Source organism: Talpa europaea (genome assembly GCF_964194135.1).
Source record: "Talpa europaea genome assembly, chromosome: 7".
Taxonomy (NCBI): Eukaryota; Metazoa; Chordata; class Mammalia; order Eulipotyphla; family Talpidae; genus Talpa; species Talpa europaea.
In genome coordinates, this window is record NC_140074.1 from 136137688 (window position 1) to 136161848 (window position 24161).

General features: G+C 69.6%; 1 protein-coding gene across 1 annotated transcript; it reads right to left on the bottom strand.

The window, feature by feature from the left end:
• Positions 1-1256: 1256 nt before the first annotated feature.
• Positions 1257-23441, bottom strand: SLC38A10 (solute carrier family 38 member 10; the record flags this gene model as incomplete). Its single annotated transcript, XM_084236920.1, has 17 exons — positions 1257-2518; positions 2711-2872; positions 3865-3888; positions 4553-4672; positions 5139-5555; positions 5772-5939; positions 8901-9057; positions 11174-11280; positions 11583-11694; positions 12926-13108; positions 13601-13703; positions 15626-15750; positions 16218-16361; positions 17546-17639; positions 18267-18312; positions 21621-21738; positions 23343-23441. The coding sequence occupies 17 exons, from the start codon at positions 23439-23441 to the stop codon at positions 1497-1499; spliced, it is 3201 nt and encodes a 1066-aa protein (XP_084093046.1). The 3' UTR covers positions 1257-1496.
• Between the last annotated feature and the right edge of the window lie 720 nt (positions 23442-24161).

A 24161-nucleotide genomic window follows, 5' to 3' on the forward strand; every position in this document is an offset into this window, starting at 1 on the left:
GGCACAGGCTGAGCTGCCCTTCTGCAGCCCCTGGAGGCCTTGCCTTGCACGCCCTGCCCGACAGCCAGGTTGGGGCCGTGGGTCCCGGCACCCACGGCCAGAGCCACTCGTGAACCCCAAGCGGGTTCTGTGCTCCTGTTTCCGCCTCACAGTTCCAGAAGTCTGGAGCCCCCAGGCGTGACCGCGCACCTCTGAGGCGAGAGCCTCCCTCCTAGTGAACTGGGTCCCAGGAGCCTGGGGGCTGCAGGTTAGGCAGCCAGGTGGACAGCCAAGCTGCACAGTGACCACAGGAACTCAGGACAGCCGAGGCCCAGGGTGGGCTCTCCCGTCTCGCCCCTCACCTGGAAGGCCGATGTCCAGGCCTGCTGGGCCCCTCTCCCGGCCCTCCCAGCCCCCCTGCTCAGCCGCACACCCAGCTCCCTGCTGCCTCGCTCCGGCCTCCAGGAAGGAGTGGGGGCACCTCAGCCCTGCCTGCTGCTGCAGCTGCGTCGCCCGGGCCTCACCCCTGTGCTCTGCCCACTTGCATCTTGGCCAGGGTGGGCGGCCCAGACTCCCATCCTCGGGGTGGGGCGGGGGCCCTCGGGGCTGCACCTGGCCTCCACCCGCTTATGCCCCGTGCGGCTAGGTGGCTGGCCATGCCGCTCTGCTCTGGGACGGAGCCCTTACAGGCAGGGCTGGCCCCCACTGCCCGTCAGGGGACCCAAGTGTTGGGCGCCCCCTGTGGTCAGAAAGCACAGCACAGTCCCGGCCCCCAGACCCGCCCTGGGGTGCTGCCGGGGAGGGCAGCGTCGCCTGCGGTGCGGTGGGAGCAAGGCACAGCAGAGCCCGCACCAGCCACACGTCCTGCCTGGTCCTGGCTGGCCCTGCTCCGGCACCATCTAGGCAGCTGGGTGTGAGGGGCGGGGGGAGCTGCTCCCAGGCAGAGGCCCAGGAAAGCCCCGCCCCACCCAGCAGGAGCCCCGGGACACCTCCACCAGTAGGCAGGCCGGTGGGCCATGCTGGGGCAGGCGGGACCAGCCCAGGGCTCAGATGCCAGTGCACCAGCAGCCCCGGCCGGCGGCGCTGTCCCTGTGGCCTGAGTCGCGGCACCTGAACCTTCCGTAGGGAACTTGCCTCAGGAGCTGCCCAGATGTGGCTGCTTTGGGGCGCTTCCTGGCACCCCCCAAGGCTGCCGCCCCCATGGGCCCTCCAGCGCGAGCGGGGCCGCTCCGAGCAGCAGGGAAACAGCGTTTATTAGTCTCCAGGAGGCTCACAGCCGACAAGAGTGAGAACCAGCCGCAGGGAGGTGGGGCGGGCCCAGGCGGCCATGGGGGCCCTCAGCCCGGCTGGCACGCGGGCCCCTGGGGTCTCTGCTGGGCGCAGCGGCTCTGCCGCCAGTGAAACCCCAGAGGGCTGGCTGCGCTCTCTCCAAAGACCCGGAGGCTGGAGGGCCACCACTGGCCTGCACTTGGGGCGCCCCTCGGGCTCGCCTGCTGACCAGGCTGCAGCCCCGGCGCTCAGGCCTCCTCCAGGGCGGGCGCCTGCTTGACCCGGCGGCCGTGCAGCACCCGCAGAGTGCCCCCTGCGGCCTGGTGCAGCTGGGCCTCCAGGGCGCTGCGCAGGTCACTGAGCTGCACGCCAGGCAGCGGGTCAAGGCTGATGAGGACCGAGTCCTCCAGGGCTGGGCCCCCGCCAGCAGGAGGGGCTGCGGCACGCCGCCGCCTCCGCAGGTCAGCGTCCCCCTGGACTTTCAGCTCCCGATTGGGTCTGGCGTTGTCTGGCTTCGGGGCCCCGGCGACGGCTGGCCTGGGCCCGGGCCCGGCGTCCGGCCTCTGTTCGGGCTCTTGGACAGCAGCGTCCTCCCCAGCGGCAGGGGCCTGGTCCCCGCCAAGCGCGTCCTTCCTGTCCAATGGGCGGCCGCCCCGCTGCCCGCCCTGCCCCCTGTCAGAGATGGCCGGGCGTGCGGGCGGGGGAGGCGTCCTCCCTGTGGGCGCGGCGCCCCCTAGCCGGCCCAGGTCTCGGCTTCCTGGTGGGGGCTTCCCAGGAGGGGCCCCAGCCCCGGCCTCTGCCGCCGGGACATGCGCCTCCTCTCGAGCGACGCCTCCAGTGGCCGTTTCCTCCCGGGGTTTCTTTCTTTCATCGGTGCCTCCGGCAAACACGCCCTCACTTTGCCCGAGGGGGTCCCCAGGGCCATGCTTCTCCGGGCTCTGGGGTCCCCGGGCAGGGTCTGGCTCCAGGACCTGCTCCAGCAGGCTGGTGCCAGCGCCCTGGGGTGCAGCAGCCCTCGGCTGGGCCTGGGCAGCATGGGGCTCTGGACGCAGTCCACCCCCAGGAGGGCCTGCCGGTGGGGGCCTGCCTGGAGCCCCCTGGGGTTCCTCCCAGGGGCGCTGGCCAGGCCCTTGGGGAGGGGCGGGGTGCCGCCCCAGTGCAGATTCCAAAGGCTGGGCAGGGGTGCGTGGCACGGTGCCCCCCGCCTTCCCATCCTGCACCTCCTCCTTACTTCGGGGAGCGGCCGCCCCAGGCTCTGGCGGCCCGTCTGCTGCAAGCGAAATTGGCGTCAGGTCAGCTACGGGCCCGGGCAGGAGCCACCGCTGCGGGCTGGGGCACCACTGGCCGGCAGTGAAGGCGTCCGAGCCTCAGCCGACCCCCAGCCCGCCCAGGGTCTCCGACCTGGGCCGCCCCGGCCCCTCCCCGCGCGGTGGGTGCAGCTGCCGCCCGCGAGCCCACTTGCCGTCCTCCCCGTCCTGCCGCTGCTGGTGGATCTCCTTGTGCTGCTCCTCGATCACGGCCAGCAGCTTCTCCTGCTGGTCCAGGAGGCGCTTCTGCTGCACCTGCTGCTCCTGTATCACCTGCAGCAGCACCGCGTGGTCCAGCATTTCCGCCCGGCCCGCCCCTGGGTGGGGAAACGCCGCGCTCAGGGCCCGCGTCCTCCCACACGCGCCTGCAGCCCCCGGCCAGCTGCTGCGTCCTCGCCGCGTGTGGCTCAACACGCCTCGCGGGCCCCGTCCCCTCGACTGTTGCCTCTGGAACCGACCCCCAGAGAAACCCTGCGAGGCCCCGCGCCAGCGGGCCAGGCTGCTGACCGGTCCCGGCCATTCAAGCCCGAGCGCCTGAAGACCTCCGGGCCTGAGGCTTCCCCCAGGTGGGAGTTTCAAAGGAGAAAACCACTTCCGTGGCAGCGGGGCTGGGCAGCAAAGTCCACGCCCGCCCAACGGTGCCCCCACACCTGCCCCGACACGGGCACACGCGAGCAGACCGCTGTCCGGGCGCGGCTCTCGTCAGCTGGCGGCCGGGGGGCTGGGGAGCGGGTGGCCCCCGGTGAGCAGGAAGGCTGCGCTGGGTGGGCAGCCGAGCCTCGGGCCCACGGGCACGCTGCGCCCCGGCCTGGGACTCCACGTGAGGCCGGGCAGGGACAAGAGGGGCATTCCCAGAAGCACGCGCACAGAGGCTCGCGGGAGGACGGGGCCCCGCAGGGCAGGGCCTCTCGGCCACCTGGCGCAGCAGCCCAGGCCCCAGGACCCTCACGGCGCCTGCCTGAGAACACCCGGGTCTGCGGCGGCGGGTGCCTCCCTCCCGAGGCCACTGGCACTCCGTTCCCGGGACTGCAGACCCGACCTCCGCCCGGCCACGCTCACGCTGCTGCCCTGCAGGGCGTGACCCCGAGACGGCCTTCGGGGCAGGGACGGCCCCACACGCCACCTGTGCCCTCCCAGGGCGGTGTGGGAGACGCCGGCCGGAGAGCGCCGCGGGCAGAAGAGAGGGTGGAGGCGGCTGGCTCTGCCCACAGGCGGGCCCCCGCCCCACCCAGCAGCCCGGGCACGCGGACACCGCGCAGGCAGGGCGGGGGAGCCGCCCGCAGCGCCCCGGACGCCCTCCAGTTCGTACCTGCCACCAGCTTTTTGATCTCAGCTGCTCGTCCCATGGGGAGGCGCACAGGAGAGAGGCAGAATAGGACACGTGAAAACCCTCTTTCCAGAAAGGAAAACGAGTCAAAGGGTCAAGCGGGTTTCGGCGGCTCGTGACGAGGACGGGACCCAAAAGACAGGCCCGAGGAGAGACACAGGAGCCCGTGCGCCCCCAGAGCCACCGAGCCCAGAAGACCCACGCCTCCGGCTCTGCCCCCGGCCAGGCGGCACCAAGCACATCGCTCGCCACGCGCGGCCCGGGCGCAGGGGTCACCAGCCGCCGCCCTGCACCGCAGAGGCCACACCCGAGCGGCGGCGCGCGAGCTGGGGCGACACCCCAAGGGGCAGCCAGAACACGGCTCCCCGGAGAGGGAGGCCCAGCCAGCGTCGTCTCAGGACAGGGCCGGGCTCCCGAGCGGGGCCAGCTACCCTCGGCCCGGCGCCCACCCCCGCGGCTGCGGGCACAGCGCTGGAGACGCCAGCCCGGCGCGAGCGAGACCGGGGCCCCGCGCCCGAGCACGGTCACCGCAAAGGGGCAGCGGGCGAGAGGAAAGGCTGCAGGGAGCGGGGTGGGAGAGGCGGCAGGTCCTGCCCAGTGGCCAGCCGGGACACGGGAGGGGGCGCAGCGGCCGGCCAGGCCGGGCAGGGGGACGCGCGGGCGGCCTTACCCTCCAAGCGGCTGCCGGCGCGGTCCCTGGCCTGGGCCTCCGCCGTCCTCTGCTCTCGTGGCTGGGCCTGCGCCCCGGCCGCAGGACCCGGCTTCTCCTCCGGGAGGGGAGCCTGCCCAGCTGGACACACGGGAGACTCGGGTCTGTGGGGGCTCGGGAGCACGGGGCGCCCAGGAGATGGAGGGGGAGGGACAGGCGGTGGCACCTGTTCCCTGACACCCCGCCACCTGCGCAGCCCCGCCCGCCGGCCCAGCCTCCCCCGACCTGGTGACCTGGGACGCCGGCGAAGTCACAAAACATCCAAGCCCTTGTGCTCAGGGCCGCGAGCCAGCGCCCCCGCCTCGCCGCTCACGCCGGCAGCCGCCCCACCCCGAGTGCCCCCAGAACACGGGGCAGAGCAGCCCAACCAACGTCCAGGCCAGCCACACCCGAAGGCGTCCCAGCGGCTGCAGAGCCCCAGGCGGTGGGTCCCCCGCGGCTGCAGACAGCTCCACACCCACGTGTCACGGGGGTACTGGCCGGGCCCTCCCGCCTCTCCCCCCAACCCCCCATGTCCACTGCAGCCACCGGCCAGGTGGACACCTACCGGGCTCACTCTTCTCCTGGGCCCCCTGGGCCTGGCCTGGCTGCAGGTCGCCGTCTGCTTGCCCCCCCGCATCGGCCGGGGCGGCCCGCTCCTCAGCCAGTGCTGTCCGGGGCCCTGGCTGCAGACCCCTGTGGCCAGGCCCCAGGCTGTCCTCCTCGGGCGCAACAGCTGCCTGACCATTGGCTTCTGGCACCTTCCGGGGATCTTCAGGATGCTCACGTCTGGGGTCCCCCTGCTCAGAGTCCGGCGGCGGCAGCACCCTCTGGCCCTCGCCCTCTGGGGCCTGCCCGACCCCGAGTTTGGAGGGACGCTTGTTCTCCCCCAGCCCCTCCTGGTCCTGACCTTCGTCCACCACCACCTCGTCGCGAGGCACGGGAGGCTCATGGCGGTGGGCCTCGCCCAGGGGGACGGCGACGCCTGGAAGGAGAGGGAGAGCGTCGGGGAGGGCCCGGGGGACTAGACGCTGGGCGGGCGCCCTGGGCCCCGCTGTCTGGCCGCAGAGAGGCGCTGCTTCGAGCAAACATCAGAGGCCGCAGAGCAGACGTTGGGGCAGAACGTCCCTGCGGATCCCCGTGAAGCAGGCAGAGGCCAGACTCCTCCGAGATGCGGGGCCCTCCCGTGGGCACCACCCACCTTGCCCGGGGCGATCCAGCTGCGCCTCCTCCCGCTTCTCCGGGGGGTCTTCCCTCTGGGGCGCGTTCACAGGGCCCTTGATCTGGGCCTGCTCCATCTCGTCCTTCTCGCCTGGCAGCTTGGGCTTGTCGCGGCCGTCCTGGGCCGCTTCGGCGACGGGGTTCTGGCCTGCGGCAGACAGTGAGCTGAGCGCCTGCGGGCTCCGGCGCTCGGCCCGCCCCGGGCCGTGACCGCATCTCCCAGGCAGGTGGCGGAAGCGAAGCAGTTGCTCCTTTTCCCGGCCAGTCGCGAGCAGTCATGTAGCACAGGACACTGTCCTTTTCCCCGTATTCGTAACAAAACACGTCAAAATGCAACTTACACCAAGCGGGAGCGGGAAGGGCCCCACACGTGCAACACCGGCCATCCCCACCAGAGGGCGGCATGTGCCCGCCCAGCCCGAGGGGGCGGCCCCCAGACCCCGGCCCGCAGGGGGGCACCACCAGCCACACTTGAGGAAAGAGCCCAGCAGGCTGATGTGCAACCCTGCCACCCGGCTGCCCACTGGCAGGGCGGCACCCTGGAGCCCGGGGCCAACGGCTCACAGGACTGGGCTGGGGAGGCCGAGGGGAGCTGCGCCGTGTCAGGCGGGCGCGTAGAGGCTAACAGGCTATCCGGTGAGAGAAGTCTCACAAAGGGAGGCCCAGGGGCCGATGCTGTGCCCCAGGCGCAGGCCCTACTGGGCAGGCCAGGTCCTGTTCAGGACAAGGGCAGCGCGGTCGAGGGCCAGACTGGCCAGGCCGGGGGGAGCCCTGGTGTCCATCGGCAGCCCCGGCCAGGCCGCGCCCCCAGCAGCAGCCATAAATCAGGAGTCTGTCTAGCACGCAGAGTTAAGAGGGGGCCCGAGAGGGAAGGGAAACACGACAAAACAAACAAAGGAAACCCCTGCTCGGCCTTGGGACTCACGGCCTCTGGGCGGGCAGCCGCTCAGTGGGGGACAGGCCCGCGTGCAGAGTACCGAGCAGCATCAAGGCCAGGCGGGGTGACGCTGGAAGGGGTCCTCCAGAAGCCCTGGGGTGTGCCGCTCCCCGCCAGGGCACTGGGCAGCACAGCAGAGGCCCCGACTCCAACCCTGGGCCCTCGGGCGCTGGACATGGTGTCTTTCAACTGAAGGGGCTTCTCAGCAGGCCAGTGCCCTGCCAGCCCCCTTGGCCACAGTAAAACCAAAGTCAAACTCCCCAACGGGCAGAGAAGTGGCCTGTGCAGTGCCCCCGGCTCGGCTTCCCATGCCGCCTGACCCGCAGGTCGCGGGAGGAAACGCGCCCCAGTGACTGGCAGTGATCGCGTGGCCGGCAGGGGGCGCTCACGCCGGGCGCAGACACAGGCTCACCCCCCCACCCCCCACCCCACCCCCGGCGGGCTAGGAGCAGGGCATCCAAGGCTTGTCCCCTTCCCGGCCCATGGCTCCCCGCTCCTGAATTCTGGCTGGGGGAGGGGGCTAAACGCCCTGAACCCCGGGCCTGGGGCCCTGGAGTGGGACAAAGGGCAGTTCTGGGCTGCAGCTCCCGGAGCAGCCCCTGCCCACCACGACGGGGCCGCCACTGAGCAAGACGGGCCAGGGCTGACACCGAGTCTGGGCCACAGCCAGCCGGCGGGCCTCGAGGCCCCTGCCCTGGGACTGCCGGCTGCACGGCTCCTCTCCCTGGGCCTTTGTGTCCTGCCTGCTGGAAGACAGCTCCCTGGACCCAGCGTCCCTGGACAGGCTTCTCACAAGCTGCTGCTTGCGGGTGCCGACGCCAAACGCCCCAGCAGCACGGGGAGGCGCGCCCGCGCCACCCTGGCCTGGGGTCGCCCTCTGCCCCGCGTGGCCTGACGCGGTGCTGCCCGCAGGCTGCCCTCCCGTCCAAGCAGCGGAAGTTTGGGCCCCGTCCAGTGCATACCCAGAGGCGGTCCTGGCTATTCACCCTCCCGGCCGGTGGCAAGTTGGGCTGCAGGAGGGTGCAGCTCCCCACTTTTGGGACGGGGTCACGGAGGGGGAAGGACGGAGCCAAAAATGTCACAAAATTCGAACCCGCCTGCAGGGCCCTCTGGGGCACCCGCGCACTCAGAGAAAAATGGCCTAATTAGCCTTCTTTACTGGATAATTGCTTTGGTGAGCCTGGCTCTGCCGCACCCTCTCTCCTCCGTGCTCCCCGGCCCGGGGCCCTGCAGGTCGGTGCAGGGCTGAAGGCAGCGGGCACGCTCTGGCCCCCGAGAGCCTCCCGAGGGGGCAGCAGCCTGATGGGGCACGTGCACGCGGGGACCCCGCCCAGCTCTGCTCCTACCAGGCAGCCCATCAATTACGGGGGAGGCCGGGCGAGAACAGCGGAGGCGCTGAGCAGGGCACGTGGTCCGGCCATATGTTCCGCTGCGGCCTCGGGATGGAAACCAGCTGTGGCCGGGGCTCCAGGTGAGCCAGCGCCCCACCACCCCGCGCAGCTGCTGTGGCCCCAGGGAGGCAGCTGGCCCCGCAGACACCCAGGGCTTGCCAGCGTGGGGGCACCACTGGCCGAGACAGGGTGCAGGCAGGGCCCACCCCCTCTTCAGGGCTCTTCCCGTCAATTTACTGAATCCACAGCATGCAGGGGGCACTCCGCCGGCCCGACCGCTGCCTTCTCTCTCCGCCGCGTGGGGCTCCCCACCCTATCAGGCCTGCCCTGCAGGGCCCACATGGGGTCTGGGGCCACCCCCCCATCCTTGAAGGCAGGGCGCAGCTTCTTCAAGGTCTGGGCTCCCCAGGAGGCCCAGAGACTGTCCCTCCACTGTGTGGCGGGAGGGTGGACAGCCAGTTCCTCCAGTAGACAGGAAAGCCCTCAAGGGCCCTGTCAGAAGCGGCAGGCGAGGCACAGGCACCTGAATGCACCAACAAAAGGCTGCAGGGGCAGGCTGGGGCCTTGGGGTCTGCAGGGGCAGGCTGCAGGCCTTGGGGCCTCCATCTCACCCGCACCACAGGCTCTGCAGCGAGGCAGGCACGCCCCCCAGACCCCAGTGCAGTGGGCATGTCACCGCAGACAGCACCAGCACAGCCCGGGGCCCCGCACACTGGACAGGCCCGGCAGGAGAGACACCCTGGCGGGCGCCATGTCACCTCTGCGCACGGCTAGTGTGTACCTGACAGCCGGGCTGGCTCCGCCTTCACAGCGCCCTCCACCTCCACGCGCCGGCCCCCGGGGGCGTCCTGTGCCAGGTCCACAGGGGTCTCCTCGCTCACTGACAGGGTGCTGTGTGTGCTGACCACCAGGATGCCCAGGCCGACCCAGAGCACCACCTGGGGAGACAGAGACCCCAAGGGCAAAAGGGGCACCCGAGCCGCAGGCCACTTTGGCAGAGCAGCCCGGTACGTGGTGTGGGGGAGCGGCGGCCGCCTGCCAGGGGCCATGGGCCTGGGGCCCGCCCACCTCTGGCCGCAGAGCTAGGTCTGTTGACAGCTCCGGCCAACCTGGAGGGGACCTGGCACCTGCCTCGGCTGGTGGAGGGGCTACGCCTCACAGGCCTGCATGGGGCAGGACAGTGCCCAGGGCCTCCGGGTGCAGGACTGAGGGGTGGGCTGAGAGGGGCCGGGCAGGGTAGGGCCTCAATGGGCACCCTGGGGACACAGGGAGGCTGGCGGGGCTGCCCTTCAGGGCTGGCACCTGGACCAAGAGTGAGGTTCCCGGCTGCCAGACGTGGGATGACCCCGGAGAGGAGGCAACCTCAGTGGGACCCGGTCTGAGTGCAGCCCCAGGCAGCGCCAGCTCCAGCGCGCACTCAGGGAGAGCGGGCAGGTGCGAGGCAGGGCCGCCCCGGTGACAGCCCAGGACGCCACGGGGACCCGAGGGCTGGCCGCAAAGCACAGGCTCGCGGGACGTGAGACACACATAGAGTTCGGGCATCCGTGAGGCATGAACCACACCGAAGGCCGGAGGAGGGTAAATGGAGCCAAATCATCACGGGACACGGGCCTGGGCTGGAAAGCGGAACAAGTGGATTTGGGGGCGACTCCAATAGGTCAAGGTGCCAGCCACGGTGCCCTTGTGCCACCCAGGAAGCGTAAGCAGGCAAAAAACTGCTTTATCTAAAAAGCAACAAGAAAGAAACAGAAAAAGGAACAGATGGAACAAATAAAATCTAAGAGCAGACGAGAGCGTGCACCCCCGTCGGTAACCACGCCAACCGCAAACAGCCCCGGACACTCGTCACAAACGGGAGCAACACGAGACAGGATCAAAGTCCCCCCGCACCAGCGCAAGGCACACCTGACGTGTGAAAGTGGAGAGCAGAGAGGAGGAGCGAGGAGCAAACCGTGTAAATACAGCCCGGGATGCAGCGGGGGGCCGCCAGGCCAGCGCGGGGAGGAGGCGCCTCCACAGACAGGAGGGGCCTCGCGGGACACCCCTGCCCCTGCACGCCCCCGTGACACGGCTCCACGGGGAACAGCAGAGCTGGGCCGCCGCCGCCACTGCCCCCGCCACACCGCAGGCGCTCGGCCCGACGGCCACAGCCGGCCTCAGGCAGCCGCAGGGCATGCAGAGCACCCTGGGGCGTGCAGACATGACCGGGAGAGCCCCGAGGGGTCGGGAGCTGGAAGAAACCACAGGAGAGAGACGCGGCCGCGTGGAGGCCCCCCCACGCCGCGAGCAGAACGGCGGCGCCAGCCTCACAGCCACCCTGGAGGACGCTGGCACCAGCCCTAAGACCTCACTGGAAGGGAAGGGCCAGAGCAGGAAAGGCCGTCGTGCGGAAGAACAAAGCCGGGGCCTCCGGCAGCCCGCGTCCAGGCCTGTCCCGGCTCCACGGCGTGGACCCAGCAGCGCCGGCCCCAGCAGAGGCCGCGGGGCACAAGGGAGGCCGAGGACAGGTGGCCGGGGGGAGGGGCCAGACGGTCGCTGAGAAGGCGAGGCTGCCCCTGAACAGCAGGCGGGCGGCGGGGCGGGTGCACTGCGGTGCCCAGGGAGGCCTCAGGGCCTGAGCGCGGCGCCACGGCTACCGGCGGCGGTCACCGAGCTGGAAGCGCGGGCTCACTATGGGCACCGGTGCTCTGCCCGCGCCACGCCTCGCCTTACGCCAGGGGCAAAGCCACCCTCCTTGGACTGCCGGCCGGGAGAGGCCTCAGGGAGCAGCCCCAGGCCCACACGGGGTCCCTGTCTAGGAGGCGCAGACACCACCCGCATCCTGAAGCACCCGTGGCACAGACACCTGGCCCGCAGGCCTCAGGCACGAAGAGAAGCGGCTGCAGCCTGGCACGCAGTCCGGGGCGCCCACACCCAGGCACCCGCTGGGGGCTGGGCAGCACCAAGGCCTCTCCCAGGGAGACCTGCGCCGGCGGGGCTGGACCCTCGGAGCCGGGGCTCACGGCCCGCTCCAGCCACCACCGGGGCGCTGCCTCCCGCCCTGAGCAGCCCCACCTGGGAGGAGAGCGCGTTCTTGTGGATCTTCTTGTAGATCAGCGCCGGGCAGATGAAGCAGATGAGGCTCCCCATCGTGGCGCCTGTGAGCCCCAGGATGGTCTCCACTGGGGAAGGGTGGGCGAGAGGGACGGGAAAGGGTAAGTGGCGGCCCGGGTGCCCAGCGAGCCCTCCCTCGGCGCTGGACGCTGCCAGGAGCAGAGGCGGGCCAGGCAGAGCCCCCAGGGCCTGAGGGCCCAGCGGACAGCACGGACGACGCAGGCGGGATCGGCTTCCCAGGGACCTGGGTGGGCCTCCCCCGCAGGGCGTCTCCTCGTCCCCGCGCAGGTGGGGCCCGTGGCAGCCGGAGGGCAGAAGCAGGGGCTCTGGGGGATGGCGTGGTGGGGGAGCTGCAGCGGCCCCCACTCACCATTTGGGATCATGATGCCGCCGATCATGGTTCCGAACACCACGAAGAGGGTGAGCGCTTTGAACCGCAGCGGCGGCATGTAGCCCCCGGCCGCGAAGGTCCCGTCCTTCTGCTGCGGAGAGAGGGCAGACCCGCTTGGGATGGTGGCCTCCTTGGCCACGCCCACCAGCCAGCCTCCCCTAGGGTGCTGCCAGACCCCCCGGGGCTCCCAGGAGGCTGGCAGGGGCGCCCCGACAGGCAGATACAGCCAAGCGACCCAGCAGAGTCGCAGCCAAGCAGACGCCCACTTGCCAGCGCCACCGCAGCCCTGCTGCCCAGCTAACGGCCAGTGCCAGCCCATGCTTTCCTGGCAAGGGTGCCAGCTGGGTCTATGGAATCCACGTGGGCACACGCGGGCCAGGCACACAAAGGCCGCCATCCTCATCTCAGCAGGCGAGTGAGGCACGGTCCAAGAGGAGGGGCGGGCAACACCAGGAGGTGCAACCAAAAGCCCCTACCTCCGTGCCCCGCCTGTGAACATGGGGTGCCAGGACCCAAAGGGGGGACAAAGGCTTCCAAAACACCGGGCACAGAGAGCCGGTACCAGCCAAGGCGAGGAACACCAGCCCTCGGTGGAGCTGCAGCTCACTGGGGCGGGGCAGCCCACAGGCGCTGGGGCGGCGGAGGCTGGGGACGGCGGGGGGACATGGCACCACGGGGCCAGCCGAGGACGGAGAGGCATGGGAGCTGTGCGTGGCCTCGAACGCCGCCGCGGCTTTCATAAGCAGTACGGACGCGGCACACGGGGACACAGAGCTCCCCGCAGAAGCGTGTGCCCGCAGCAAACAGGAACGGCGGGGCCCACAGCCAGGGGCCCATGGCCGCCCGCCTTCATCCCGAGGGGCAGAGCCTGCGCCCGCCCAGCTCACAGGGCGAGGGGCAAGCGGTGGGGTCCGCCCTGCGGGGCCCGGCCTTAGCCCATAGGGTGGCCGTGGGCAGGCATGCTGGCCACAGGACAGCAAGCTGAGTCCGGCTGCCCCCAGGCCCTGGGAGGCCCTGGCAACGCCACAGCCCGACGGGAGATACAGCCGGGATGGGAGAGACCGCCATGCAGAACCGTGCGCCTCCAGGACCGGGTGGAGCCGAGCACTGCAGACCTCCGCCCACCTCCAGGCCCCCAGGCGTCTCCAACCCTGGCTGTGGGCTGGGGTCACAGGCCACGGACGCCGTGGTGGCCTCGCCACTCTCCAAAGGCCACTCAGCCCCGCTGAGAGACTCTGTCGCCATGGTAGCCCTTCCTCACCCCTGGAGACACTGCCACGGCCGCCCGGGGAGGCGCCGCGGGGCCTGGGGAGCGGCCTCACCTGCTGCTCGAACAGCAACGTGTTCAGGGCCTGGCGGCAGGGCAGGATCATCATGGGGAAACCCACGGCCACCGACAGCACGAAGCCAGCGCGCATCATCTCCGTCACCAGGTTGGAGGGGAAGTGCATGAGCACGTTGCCCGCCGTGGCCTCCGCAAAGCTCACATACCCGAAGAAGCCCACCTGCGGGGGACAGCAGGCGTGGGCCCCCGACCGGGCCGAGAAGCAGGTGGCCAGATGGATGGCGAAGGGGCCCCGGGGTGGCTGTCGGGGCGGGCCAGTCCCCATCTGGCTCAAAGTCCCAGCAGGGGGCCGAGGGCCAAAGCCCCGGGCATGCAGGCACCCACCACCCCTGCACCTCCTTATGACCCCTGAGGGCATGGGGCGGGCTGAAACCCAGCCTGGCGCCGTGGTGCCTGCTCCTGGGGTGGGGGTACTCCCGCGTCAGCGAGCTGGCGGTGCTCATGGACACTCCCTCGTGACAGCGGGTCAGGGAAGGTCTCAGAGAGGCCAGAGGACAGGAAGAGGAGCCCAGGGGCCCAGGGGCCCAGGGATGCCAGCACCCCAGGGTGGGGCCTGGCGACGAGGCCCCGCCCCCTGCACCAGGCCGCGGTGGGGGGGGGGGGCGGGGAGTGCCAGTGCTGGGGCCCACAGGGGCTGAGGACAGGGTCCTACCATGACATAGAAGGTGGTGACCACGTTGAGGGAGGAGGCGAATATGGAGCTCATGGTCTTCACCGACGGCTCGTCCAGGCTATCGTAGGTGGGCAGCACCTGGCTGTGTGGAGACAGGGCTGCACACCCAGCAGGACGCCGCGGGCCATGCCCGCCCAGCCCCCTACCTGCCGCCTGCGCTGCGGACTCAGGCCGAGCGGCTGAGACGCCCACACACAGGCGCCACCCTCGGCGACAGAGGACAGGCTAGTGGCTGGAGCCCTGGGCCCGGCACAGCTGGGCGGGAAGTGGTCCCGTGTGGGCGGCACATGGGGCCAGTGGCCACGCTCTGGAGGGGCGGCCGGGGGCGCTCTGTTCTCTGGGGTGCACAGTGGTCAAGGGAGCTGGGGCCGGTGGTCACACCGTGTACAGGCTGAAGCCTGGACCACCTTCAAGGCAAGAGGATGGGATTGCTCACTCCGCAGGGGGCGCCCTCAGCGCCCTGCACACCCCAGGTCACCCGTGGAGCGGCACCCTACCCGGGGCCCTGCGCCAGGCCTGGCTGCTCATCCCTGAGGCCCGGCCGGGGGGCAGAGGGCCTGCAGAGAAACACGGGACATCTGGGGACTAACCGCTCCTTGGGCAGTGGGGGCACCGGTCCCCAGCATGGAGGTGGAGACCCTTGTGGGTGCTGGGGTGCACTGCCGGCCCGCACCCGCGCTCCAGGGCCCACGGCCGCACCCCGCAATGGCCCACACGCTGACTCTCCAGCGGTAAGAGGCGCTGCCCCCAGCCCCAGACCAGGCCTGCCTGTGGACAGCCCCTCTGCCCAGGCAGAGCCCGGGAGACCCACGTCACCAGGACCTCACCAAGATATAAGACCGGAAAGGGCCGCCAAACAGTGACTGCAAAGGGAAGGCCCGGCCCCCAGAAAGGAGCCCCGCAGGCCGGAGAAGACAAGCCAAAGGGCAAGGGCGGGCAGGAGGTGCCCTCTGCCCGGGCACACACAGGCTCCAGGACCGCGGTCAGCGAGCTGGCTGCGCCTGCCCGGGGGCCCTACGCTCCCACGGCCCAGCACCGTTCAGGGCAGCCCGCACTCGGCAGGCCGCGCACCCCCCCCCCAGAGCCCTGCCTGCGCCGAAGCCACACCCGACAGGGGCCACTGCCACGTGCCGCCATGCAACAGCCCAGCGCAGGTTTGTTTTTAAAAGCAAATGTGCAGACCAAACGGGTCACAGATGGGCAGGCACGCAGGCCGAGGAGGCACCGCCCGCTGCCGCCGCGGGGACTCCAGCAGTAGAGCTGGCGCACGCCACGGAGCGGGAGCCGCATCGCACGCGCATGGGTGTGAACCAGCGGCGTGAACAAACCTCCCCCCAGCGCTTGACGGCTGGCACAGCCAAGCCCACCAGAGCCCAGGACCCACGCTGCCAGCCCCCGCCCCGCACTGCTGCTCTCTTCCTGTGGGCGCCGAGCCCCCACCAGGCGCCGGCAGCCATCGCTGGCTTGTCGCGTGGTTGAGAAAGTGACGCGGCGGGACCGTGGAGGGGCCTGGTCGGTGCCGACAGCACCGGTGCCCTAGAGAGGCATGTGGGCGTGCACACACATCAGCACACACTCAGGCGTGCACGCACAGCACACGCGTGTGCACACACCTGCACAGAGGTGGGCAGGCGAGCGTGCACACACAGGTGTGCATATGCATGCACGCACACAGGCGCGGTTGTGGCAGCGTCCCAGCGGCAGCCTGGAGTCAATGTTTGCAATTTCCTTCTCAATATTCTCCAACAGCCTCAGTGCTGGCAAGGGCTGGGGCGCGGAAGTCAGATGGCGGGGTGCTCCGCGGCTGCACAGCCGCTCCCTGGCAAGTGAGGGGTTGCCAGGGTGCTGGCGACACTCATCAGGAAGGCTGAGAAAACAGCTCCCCCTCGGCTTCAGGGGGAGGAGGCGGAACTGAGGACGTTTCTCCTGGGCCGGATCTGTCCACCCAGGGCAGAGGGCTGCGGCGGCCGGGCCGGGCCGGGCCATGCTCATGGCGGTACTTACGACTGGCAGGCGAAGGACATGCCAAAGATGGGGATGCAGCGGAAGATGCCCTCCCAGCGGAAGTAGCCAACCCGCCGCAGCCACTGCCCGCCAAAGAGGCCGTGCTTGAGCGAGGACAGCACGATCTGCGGGAGAAGAGGGAGCTAGAGGCCAGAGCACAGCTCATGCCCATGCAAGGCGGCCTGGCCAGCACCCAGCAGCCATCTGGCAGGCGCCCCCACGCACTCCAGACAACAGGACGCGCCCCGGGCAGCTTCCTCCCCGACAGGCGTGAAGACAAGCTAACAGGGGCCCGGGGAAAGACCGCCGGGCTGACCCTCACAAGCAGCGGGCTGGGCCTACCCCGGCCACCTCCTAAGGCCCTGAGCCCAGAGATGGCCCTTGCTGACCTGAGAGGAGCAGGTCTGGGCTCAGGTCCTGGCAGGAGCCCCTAGGACAGGCCACCCGTCTCCGTGGCCACACGCCTAGCGGGGCTCCCGCAGGAAGGGAGACACTGACTGCGCCTCTCTGGGAGCTCCTGCCCCGCCGCGCCCGATGCCGCCGTGCCTGCGCGCATGCCTGGAGCCGTTGCCTGGAGGCCAGGCGGACTCACCACGAACAGGAACACGGCGTAGAAGACGAGGGCCATGGCGCTGAAGGACTGGATGGAGGCCATCATGTTCCTCTGCAGGCTGAGCGGGAGCACGACACACAGGGACACGGAGGACAGCAGGAGCACGCGGAAGGCACCCGTCACCTGGGGGCGGCCAAGTGCAGGCTCGGGCTGGCTCTAGCCATGGCCAGTGGGGTACAGGTGGCACTGCCTCCCAGGGATACCGACAGCTACTGGGTGGCTGTCTCTGCGGGCATCCCCACCTGGTCCCCTGGGGCGCGGCCAGTTCCCAAAACAAGATCACCCAGAGCCAAGGACCCCCGAGACACGGGCCACAGCTCAGCTGCGGGCCGGGTGAAAGCCGGAGGCCAGACGCTGCTGACACGTGGGCTGATCAGCAGCTTGCCACTGGCTGACCTCTGAGAGGGCCTTGGAATTCTGACCCAGAAAGCAAATCCAGAAGCTCCAGCCCGATGTCTCTGGCAGCAGAACACACGAACGCCTGGGCGGCCGTGGCACAGCACGCTGGCAGGCCCCGAGAGCTCTGGGGCCCCCAAGCATGCACGGGCGCACAGTCCCAGCACTCAGGAGCCTTACACAGCGGCCAGCGGGGGCCCTGGGGACATGGGCCGTGTAGGCACTGACCCGCCGGGGGTGTGGGAACCACTACAGGGCCAGCGTCACTCCTGGGTGCCCTGGAGCCTGCAGGTGGGCGCAGGGCAGGGGAAGCACAGCCTTGCGCTGTCACGCTGCGCCAAGCTTGCGGTGGGCAGGAGGCGCCCATGATGTAGACGGCCACTTCCCAGGCCCGCGAGCCGCTCTGAGAGCAGAGGTGGCACGGTCCGCTCACACAGAGCCCCACCCACCCCACTGGTGCCCAGACGCCAAAGCACCCTCCAGAGAGGAGACATACGGTGCCCACGCGCCCAGCTTAGGCCGGCCAGGCCCCCCACGCGCTGACTCCACGGCACGCCTGAGGTGCCTGTAGCTCAGAGCCGTTGCACAAAGTCCCTGCATCTGCACCCAGGCCCCCTCAGCCGGCAGGAGCAGCTCTGGCCAATGGCCCTGACACAGGACCTCACCTGGAGCAGGCCTGAGCCGGCCGCAGCCTGCAGGTTTCTGTTGCCCTCGCCCCTCCCCCACCCTGGCTCTCCGTCAGGTGCATCACTCCGGGAGCCCCGTCTTCAGCTGGCGCCAGGCCCACGAGGCTTCCTCCACTGCACGGCCCAGCGCCCTGCCCCACCCGCGGTGACTTACGGAGGGTCACTCCACACGGCCGCAGCAGCAGCCACGCGCACCCAAAGCACCGGGCGCCCGCCCGTCCTTACCTGCAGCCCGAACAGCCGGGCGAAGAAGCTGGAGCCCAGGTCGCCGATGACCACGTAGAAGGCGACGCAGGTGCCCAGCATCAGCCCGATCATGCTGCGGGGGGAGGGGCGTGTCAGGGGCCGGCGTGGGGCCCGGGCGTCTGCTGGGCCGGAGCCCCGCAGGCTGGACGGGGAGGCGTGGAATTTTGACCTTGACGGGCCACAGCCGGGGCGTGTTCTGTGGGCTCCGCCGGCCGACGCAGAGCGAGTATCTAGTGACACTGCCTTTTCCTCCACGGGCCTGAGTGTTTCTCTCCATGGGAGGTTTGAAGAGTTCTCTCAGGCGCTAAACGGCTCTGCGGCCTGAGCCCGTCGGCTCTCTCTGAGCCGCTGCTCTTTGGAGCTCACAACTCCCCCACTGAGAAGCTAAAAGTGCAATTTCCCAGCAATTTTTCCATCTCATAAAATTTTACTCCAAAGGGGGAAAAACATGACATTTTCAATGTAATGCCACCTCCATGCAACGGTGGGGGCGGCCGAGAGTGACCACCGCGGGGCAGCCAAGGGGTTCCCCGAGTTTTCCGTCTTTACAAGTAAGACTCTCAGCCTCGCCGCTGATGCCTCCGGGGCGGGAAGGGCTGAACCCCAGCTACGTGGGCGCCAGGCTTCCCCGGGGGCGGCCATGCTGTGCGTCTGGGACGCGGGAGTGAGGACAGGGAGGGCCGAGGCGCCGCCCACCTACCTGGTCTCCACCAGCATCTTCCCCGCTTTGCCATAGGCGTGCAGCGCTGGGCGGGAGAGAAAATGAGGTTGGTGTGACTGGGGGTGCGGGGTGCTGTCCCGTAACCACCCCCAGCGGAAGCCGCGAGGACAAGAGGCAGCGAGCGGGAGACACGGGCGGTGTGTTCACACGGAGAGGAGAGAGAGGGAAAGGCCAGGAAAGGAGGCCAGAAAACCATGGCTCCGAGCAGCCGGGCCCCCTGTGGCAGCGCAGGGAGGCTGCAGGGAGAGCCAGGCCTGTGTGTGCGTGGGCGCACACCCATGTGTGCGCAGGGGCAATTTCACAGCCCACCCAAGAGCTTTCACGTGTGCACTTGTGAATTCAAAAGCGCACGAGGGGGCCTCCCTGGGGGTGCAGCGGTTAGTCTTAGCGCTACGAAGCTGTATGAAGCCTCTGGCCTGAGCTCGATCCCCGGCCAGGGAGTGACCCCCACGGTGCAGCAGACCTCTCCTGTCTCGCCCGCTGCTCCCCTCAGCAGTGTATTTCGTCAGTCTGCCTGCTCTGTTCCCCGCTCTGTCTCTGGTGAATCCTCTCACCCCCACACACACCCCTCTGGCCTGTACCCCAGCTCTGGTATGCATAATAAGTCTTTTTTTTTTTTTTTTTTTTTTTTTGGTGGGACCCTCGCTGGTGGCTGGGGATCGAACTGGCGCTGCAGAGGATGCGGGCAGCCTCACAACCCAGCGCTCAACCTCTGCGCCACCAGGCGAGGCCCTGCATAATAAGTCTTTAAAAAAAAAAAAAAAAGGCACGAGGCAGACCCTTCCACATGGGCCCTTCACAGGAGGACATGAGCGCCGGAAGCCCCTTGGGGTGGGTGTCTGGCCCACACACCCCACAGCACCTGCCCCAGCTGGTGAGGGAGCATACGCTCCCAGGGCCTGGCAGAGCCCTGTACCCCTGCCTCCCCACGGCCCTGGTCCAGCCAGGCCAGGGCAGAGGGTTCCGGTCTCCCAGGAGCAAGCAGCAAGCGCTGTGTGGGCCACGCAGCCCAGGCACCCAGGGCACCCCTGCCCCAGGGCTCGGGAGAGCAGAAAAAGCGCTCCAGTGGGCATGATGAGCCCAGAGGCCCTTGCAAGGGTGGTGGTCCTAAGGGCAGACCCCACCCCCACCCCCCCAGGGCTCATCTGACGAACCCCAGCCGGCCACGCCCATCACAAGCCAGGACGGCAGCCCAAGGCCACGCTGTCCCCCCAGGAGACCCCAGCGCCCGTGGCCACTGTCAGCAGGCAGCTCTGTCCGAGCCGGCGGGACGTGCTGGGTGTGCGGGGTAGGGGGACCGAGCTACTCAGCCTCACGCCCCAAGGCCAGTGGCAGCCTGAGGAGGGCGCGGGCTGGCAACCTGGACGGCAGGCGCGGGAGGCGAGCGGGCGCCATGCTCTCAGGCACCCTCTGTGGCACGGCACAGCCAGCGGGGGCGTCTGCCGCCATGAGACCCGCCAGCACCTCCGTGAGGGCCGGCTGGGCTGGCAGCTGAACTGCAGGGTCAGGAAGATGCTCCCTAGTCGCGGCTCCTGCCCAAGTGGGGTCCCGGGGCCGAGGGGCCAGACAGGACAAAGGACAGCAGCTGCTGCAGGCAGGCAGGGGCCCTGGGAGTACCCAGCACGCGAGCTGCCCCAGGCCTTGTGGCCCGACCTCCCTGCAGCAGAAACAAAACAGGCTGCAGTCACCCCCTGACTGAGGCACCCCGCCCGCCCGCCGTCCGGGCCGACCGGTCTGCCTGCTCCGGGCTTTCTAGGAATGGTCAGACAGGGCCGCAGCCGTCCGCCTAGAGTCACGTCTCCTTCAGGGCACAGCCAGCACTTTGCGGGGTGTTCCTAGAGACACCTCTGGCGGGGAGAGGGGCCGCCCACGGCTGCAGCCTGGAGCGGAGGGAGGGACCGGCCAGAAGCGCATCCCAAACTGAACGGGGCAGCGGCTGTGGGGCTTTTCACCTCCTCAAGTGACTCCAAAGGAGAGTCCACAGCACCAGGCTACTCCGAAAAGAGAAGGATGCGCCCCGCTTCTGGGGCCAGAGCGAAGCCAGCCCCCCCCACCCCGCTGGCCAGCCAGTCGGGGCGCATGGGTGGCGCGGGTGCTCAGCCTCCCCGCACCTCCTCTCCCGCCGCCTCTGGACCCGCCCTGGGAGCTGGGGCCAGCGCAGGCCGCCACAGTCCGCCCGAGTCCAGGCCACAGTGCTGGGCGGACACTCACCCCCGCAGCCCGGGGCAGTCTCTCCAGAATGGATGTGGAGCCCAAAGGCCCACCGCCCTGGGAGAAGATGCGGCTGCAGAAGGCAGGGAAGGCAGGGCCCTGCCCTCGGGCCAAGCTGCCGAGGTCCAAACTGACAGGAAGCAAAAAGCATCCCCTGGGCAGAAAAAAGAGCGAGCTCATGGCCTACAGCATCAGGAAGGCCGGGTGAGGCCCTTGATCTGGACAGCAGGCGTCCTGAGAGCCTCAGAAGAGAAGCCTGGAAAGGCCAGGACGCCCAGGGGGATGGGGGGGAGCCGAGGGCAGGGGCTCTGGGCGCAGGGAAGGAAATCTGAGCAGGCTCTAAGCACGGGAGGCAGACAGCAGTCAGGGGAAGAGCGTGAGCAGCTCGGGCCCACCTGAGTTGAGGGCGCCCGTCCACGCGCCTTGACCTGAGGGGAAGACAGGAGGCAGGTGGGGGTTTCACCTCGGCCCCCTTGTGACAACGCAACTTTTTAAAAAGATTTATTTATTTATGCATATATTAATTTATGCACAGGAGAACTGGGATGCAGGCCAGTGGTATGGGGGTGCGAGGACTCCCCAGAGACAGAGTGGGGAACGGCAGGGAGACAGGAGAGGTCTACTGTGCCGTGTGGGTCACTCCCTGGCTAGGATCAGACTCAGGCCGCAGCAGTGACAGCCTGAGACTGACTCCCAAGCCCCGGGGAGGCCCTCAATGCACTTCTGAAGCATGTGACTGTGTAACTGTCTTCAAAAGGGCATTAACAGGTTTTTTTGTTTGATTTTAAAGATTTATTTATTTATGCATACAAGAACTGGGGTGCAGGGCAGAGGCGCAGGGGTGAGAGGGCTCCCCAGAGACAGCGGGGAGCAGAACAGGCAGATCCACTGAAACCCACTCTGAGGGGAGCAGCGGGGAGACAGGAGAGGTCTGTTGTGCCATGTGGGTGCTCCCTGGCCGGGGACCGGACTCATGTTGCAGAGGCTGTGGACAGCTCCACAGGTTGTGTCTTAACCCCTGTGCGCCCCCAGGGAGGCCCAAGGGCATTAAGTCTTAGAATGAGAAGTGAAGGCAAACAAGAGGCCCAGCCGGCCTGGGAGCTGCCCAGGCGCAGCGCTCACCCAGACCGGCGTAGGTCCTCCGCTTGCTCAGGCTGGCCGACTTCACCAGGAACATGCAGGACTGGTGTGTCATCCAGGAGCAGAATACCAGGAGCAGGGCACCCAGGACAATGCCACACTGGGGGAGGAAGCAGCCACGTCACACGCAGCCAGCGCAGGCACGGCTGGGGGACCTTCCTGCTGCCCCGCCCCCGCCCGGTGGGGACCACGGTCCAGTGTGGCGGCCAGAAATGCTGCCTGGGGACTTAAAATGTGTACGTGAAAGACCAGCAGGGGCACCGCTCCCAACTGGCCTCCTGGGTGGCTCACCAGCCCCCCATCCTCTGCACACTCCCCTGTGGCTCAGCTGACGGTGATAAACACATTCTGGAAGGAGCAGAACAGGAAGAGAGGTGCGCCCCTCTCCTGCGTTAAGCAGACCCCTGGCGGCTGCACCAGAGCTGACAAGAAACCGTAGGCACACACAGAATAAGTCTACCAGGGCTCACAGTGCTGACCCACAGCCCTGTCCGTGGCTGGTGAGTGGCCGGACACCGGGCCAGGAGGGGCAGTCAGCAGAGAGAGCCAGACACGCTGTCCACCCATAGGGCATTTGGGAACCATGGGGCGGCAGACCCGGGAGCCGCCCGTGGGCAGGGCTGAGGAGTGGCGGCTCTCAGGACACTTCAGGGCATTTCAGGGCGACAGCAGTGGCCCCAGGACACATGCCAGCCCAGAACCAGGGCATGTGCGCGAGGAGGGGGCAGGCTGCTCCCTGGCTGCACCTCGGGCTGTGCCACGTGGACACAGGGGCCAAGCACTGCCAGGGCAGAGGCTTCCTGCTGCCCACCCCGCCGCTCTGCACTGGGAAGCTCAGGAAGCACCTCCCCAGGCACCCACCACAGCCCGCCCACGGCACTGAGCAGGCTAGGGGTCACGGGCGGCAGCACCCAAGTGCAGATTCTGCACTGGGGCACTGCCAACTCCACCTCCCAGGATGCAGTCCTGGGCCAGGCTGGTCGCAGTGCACACTGGGACATGCAGTCCTTCCAGAAACACCCGGAGGGGGCCACACTGCACAGCGGGACTCGCAATGCCCACACAGACGCTGCTCCAGGGGCTGCGGAACTGGCCGGCAAGGCAGAGTCCCTGTCCTCCGCTGACACGGCCACCAGCCTCAGCCGACGGACACCTCACACGGGCACCCTAAACCATTCTCACCCCCATGCGCTGGAGGCTCTAGATGCGGGATCCGCTGGTCCGGTGCCCGCTCGAGCTCATCACAGACCGGCCTTGGCAGCCTCCTGCCCTGGCAGCCCGCCCGGCCGGCACTCAGGGCTGGCAGCTGAGCCCCAAGGGGGTGCGGCACCTCCTCCCACCGCGCACCCCGGACGCTCAGACTTCGCCCAGGAAACCCAGCTGGGTGGGCCCGCCGCCGGTGTCCGCAGTGCCAACGCCCGCCGCGGCACTGAACACCCCCAGGCGCCCACGGCTGAGACGGGCACGCTGGCGGGGTGTTCGGGGCTGGCACGACACGTTTCTCAATATTTCGGGGTCCTGCTGCTGCGGTAACAGGGCAAACTCGGGCGCGGGGGGGGCCGCCCCGCCGGCGCCGGGCCCGGGCCGCGCCCGCGGGGGCCGCACTCCCCGGGGAGCGTCCGCGCGGCGCCCCGGGGCCGGCCCCAGGCGCGGCCGCCTCCCGCCGCCCCGGGCCGGGCCCCGGCAGCGCCGCGCCGGACTCACCTGCTTGAAGCAGAAGGGCATGGTGAGCACGCTGACGCCCACGATGCTGTTCACGACGTTCGTGACGAGGCCCCAGTTGGAGGCGGCGGCCGCGGTCATCGCGCCGCTCGAGGGCCCGGACCCGGAAGGACGGGCGGCTGCCTGGAGGAGGCGGCCTCCGGCCCGCCAGGCCCGGCGGCCGCCTCACGGCATCCTCCCGCGGGCTCTCGCCGCCGGCCCCGCCACCCGCGCCCTGACCCGGAGGACGGAGGCGCCGCCGGGGCCCAGGGACAGCGGCCGGGCTCGCCGCCGCCGCGGCGCACACACACTTCCGCCTTCCGCGCGCCGCCGCCGGAAGTGACGCCACGGGAGCGGGCGCGGCGGGGGCGCGCCCGCGGGAGGCGGGGCCGGGAAGGGGCGGGGCCAATGAGCGGCGGGCGCGGGCCTGGGGGCGGGGCCTGGGGCGGGGCCGGGCTGGGCGGGGCCGGGCTGGGCGGGCGGCCGCGCACCTGCCCGAGGGCCGCGCGGGTGCCGGGGGAGCCGGGCCGGGAGCCCCGCCTCGGGGGCCCCGTCCGGAGGCGCGGGGAGGCCGGAGAGAAAGGGCTGCGCTGCGCCTTGGAAAGGAGCGGGGTCTTCAGGCCGCGTTTCCGGCTGGTCCCCCCTTAGGGTCGACTTCGAGGCCCGAACTCGGCGGCCCGGCCCAGGCCCGGCCTTGCCTGTGGCGCTGGACGCTGCCCGCCCGGGGGTTAGCACCGACGTCTCGCCTGAAACACCCAGGGACAGGGTTGGGGGACCCGGCTTAGGGCACACAGCGGTGGGGAGACCTGGGCATGTGCCTCC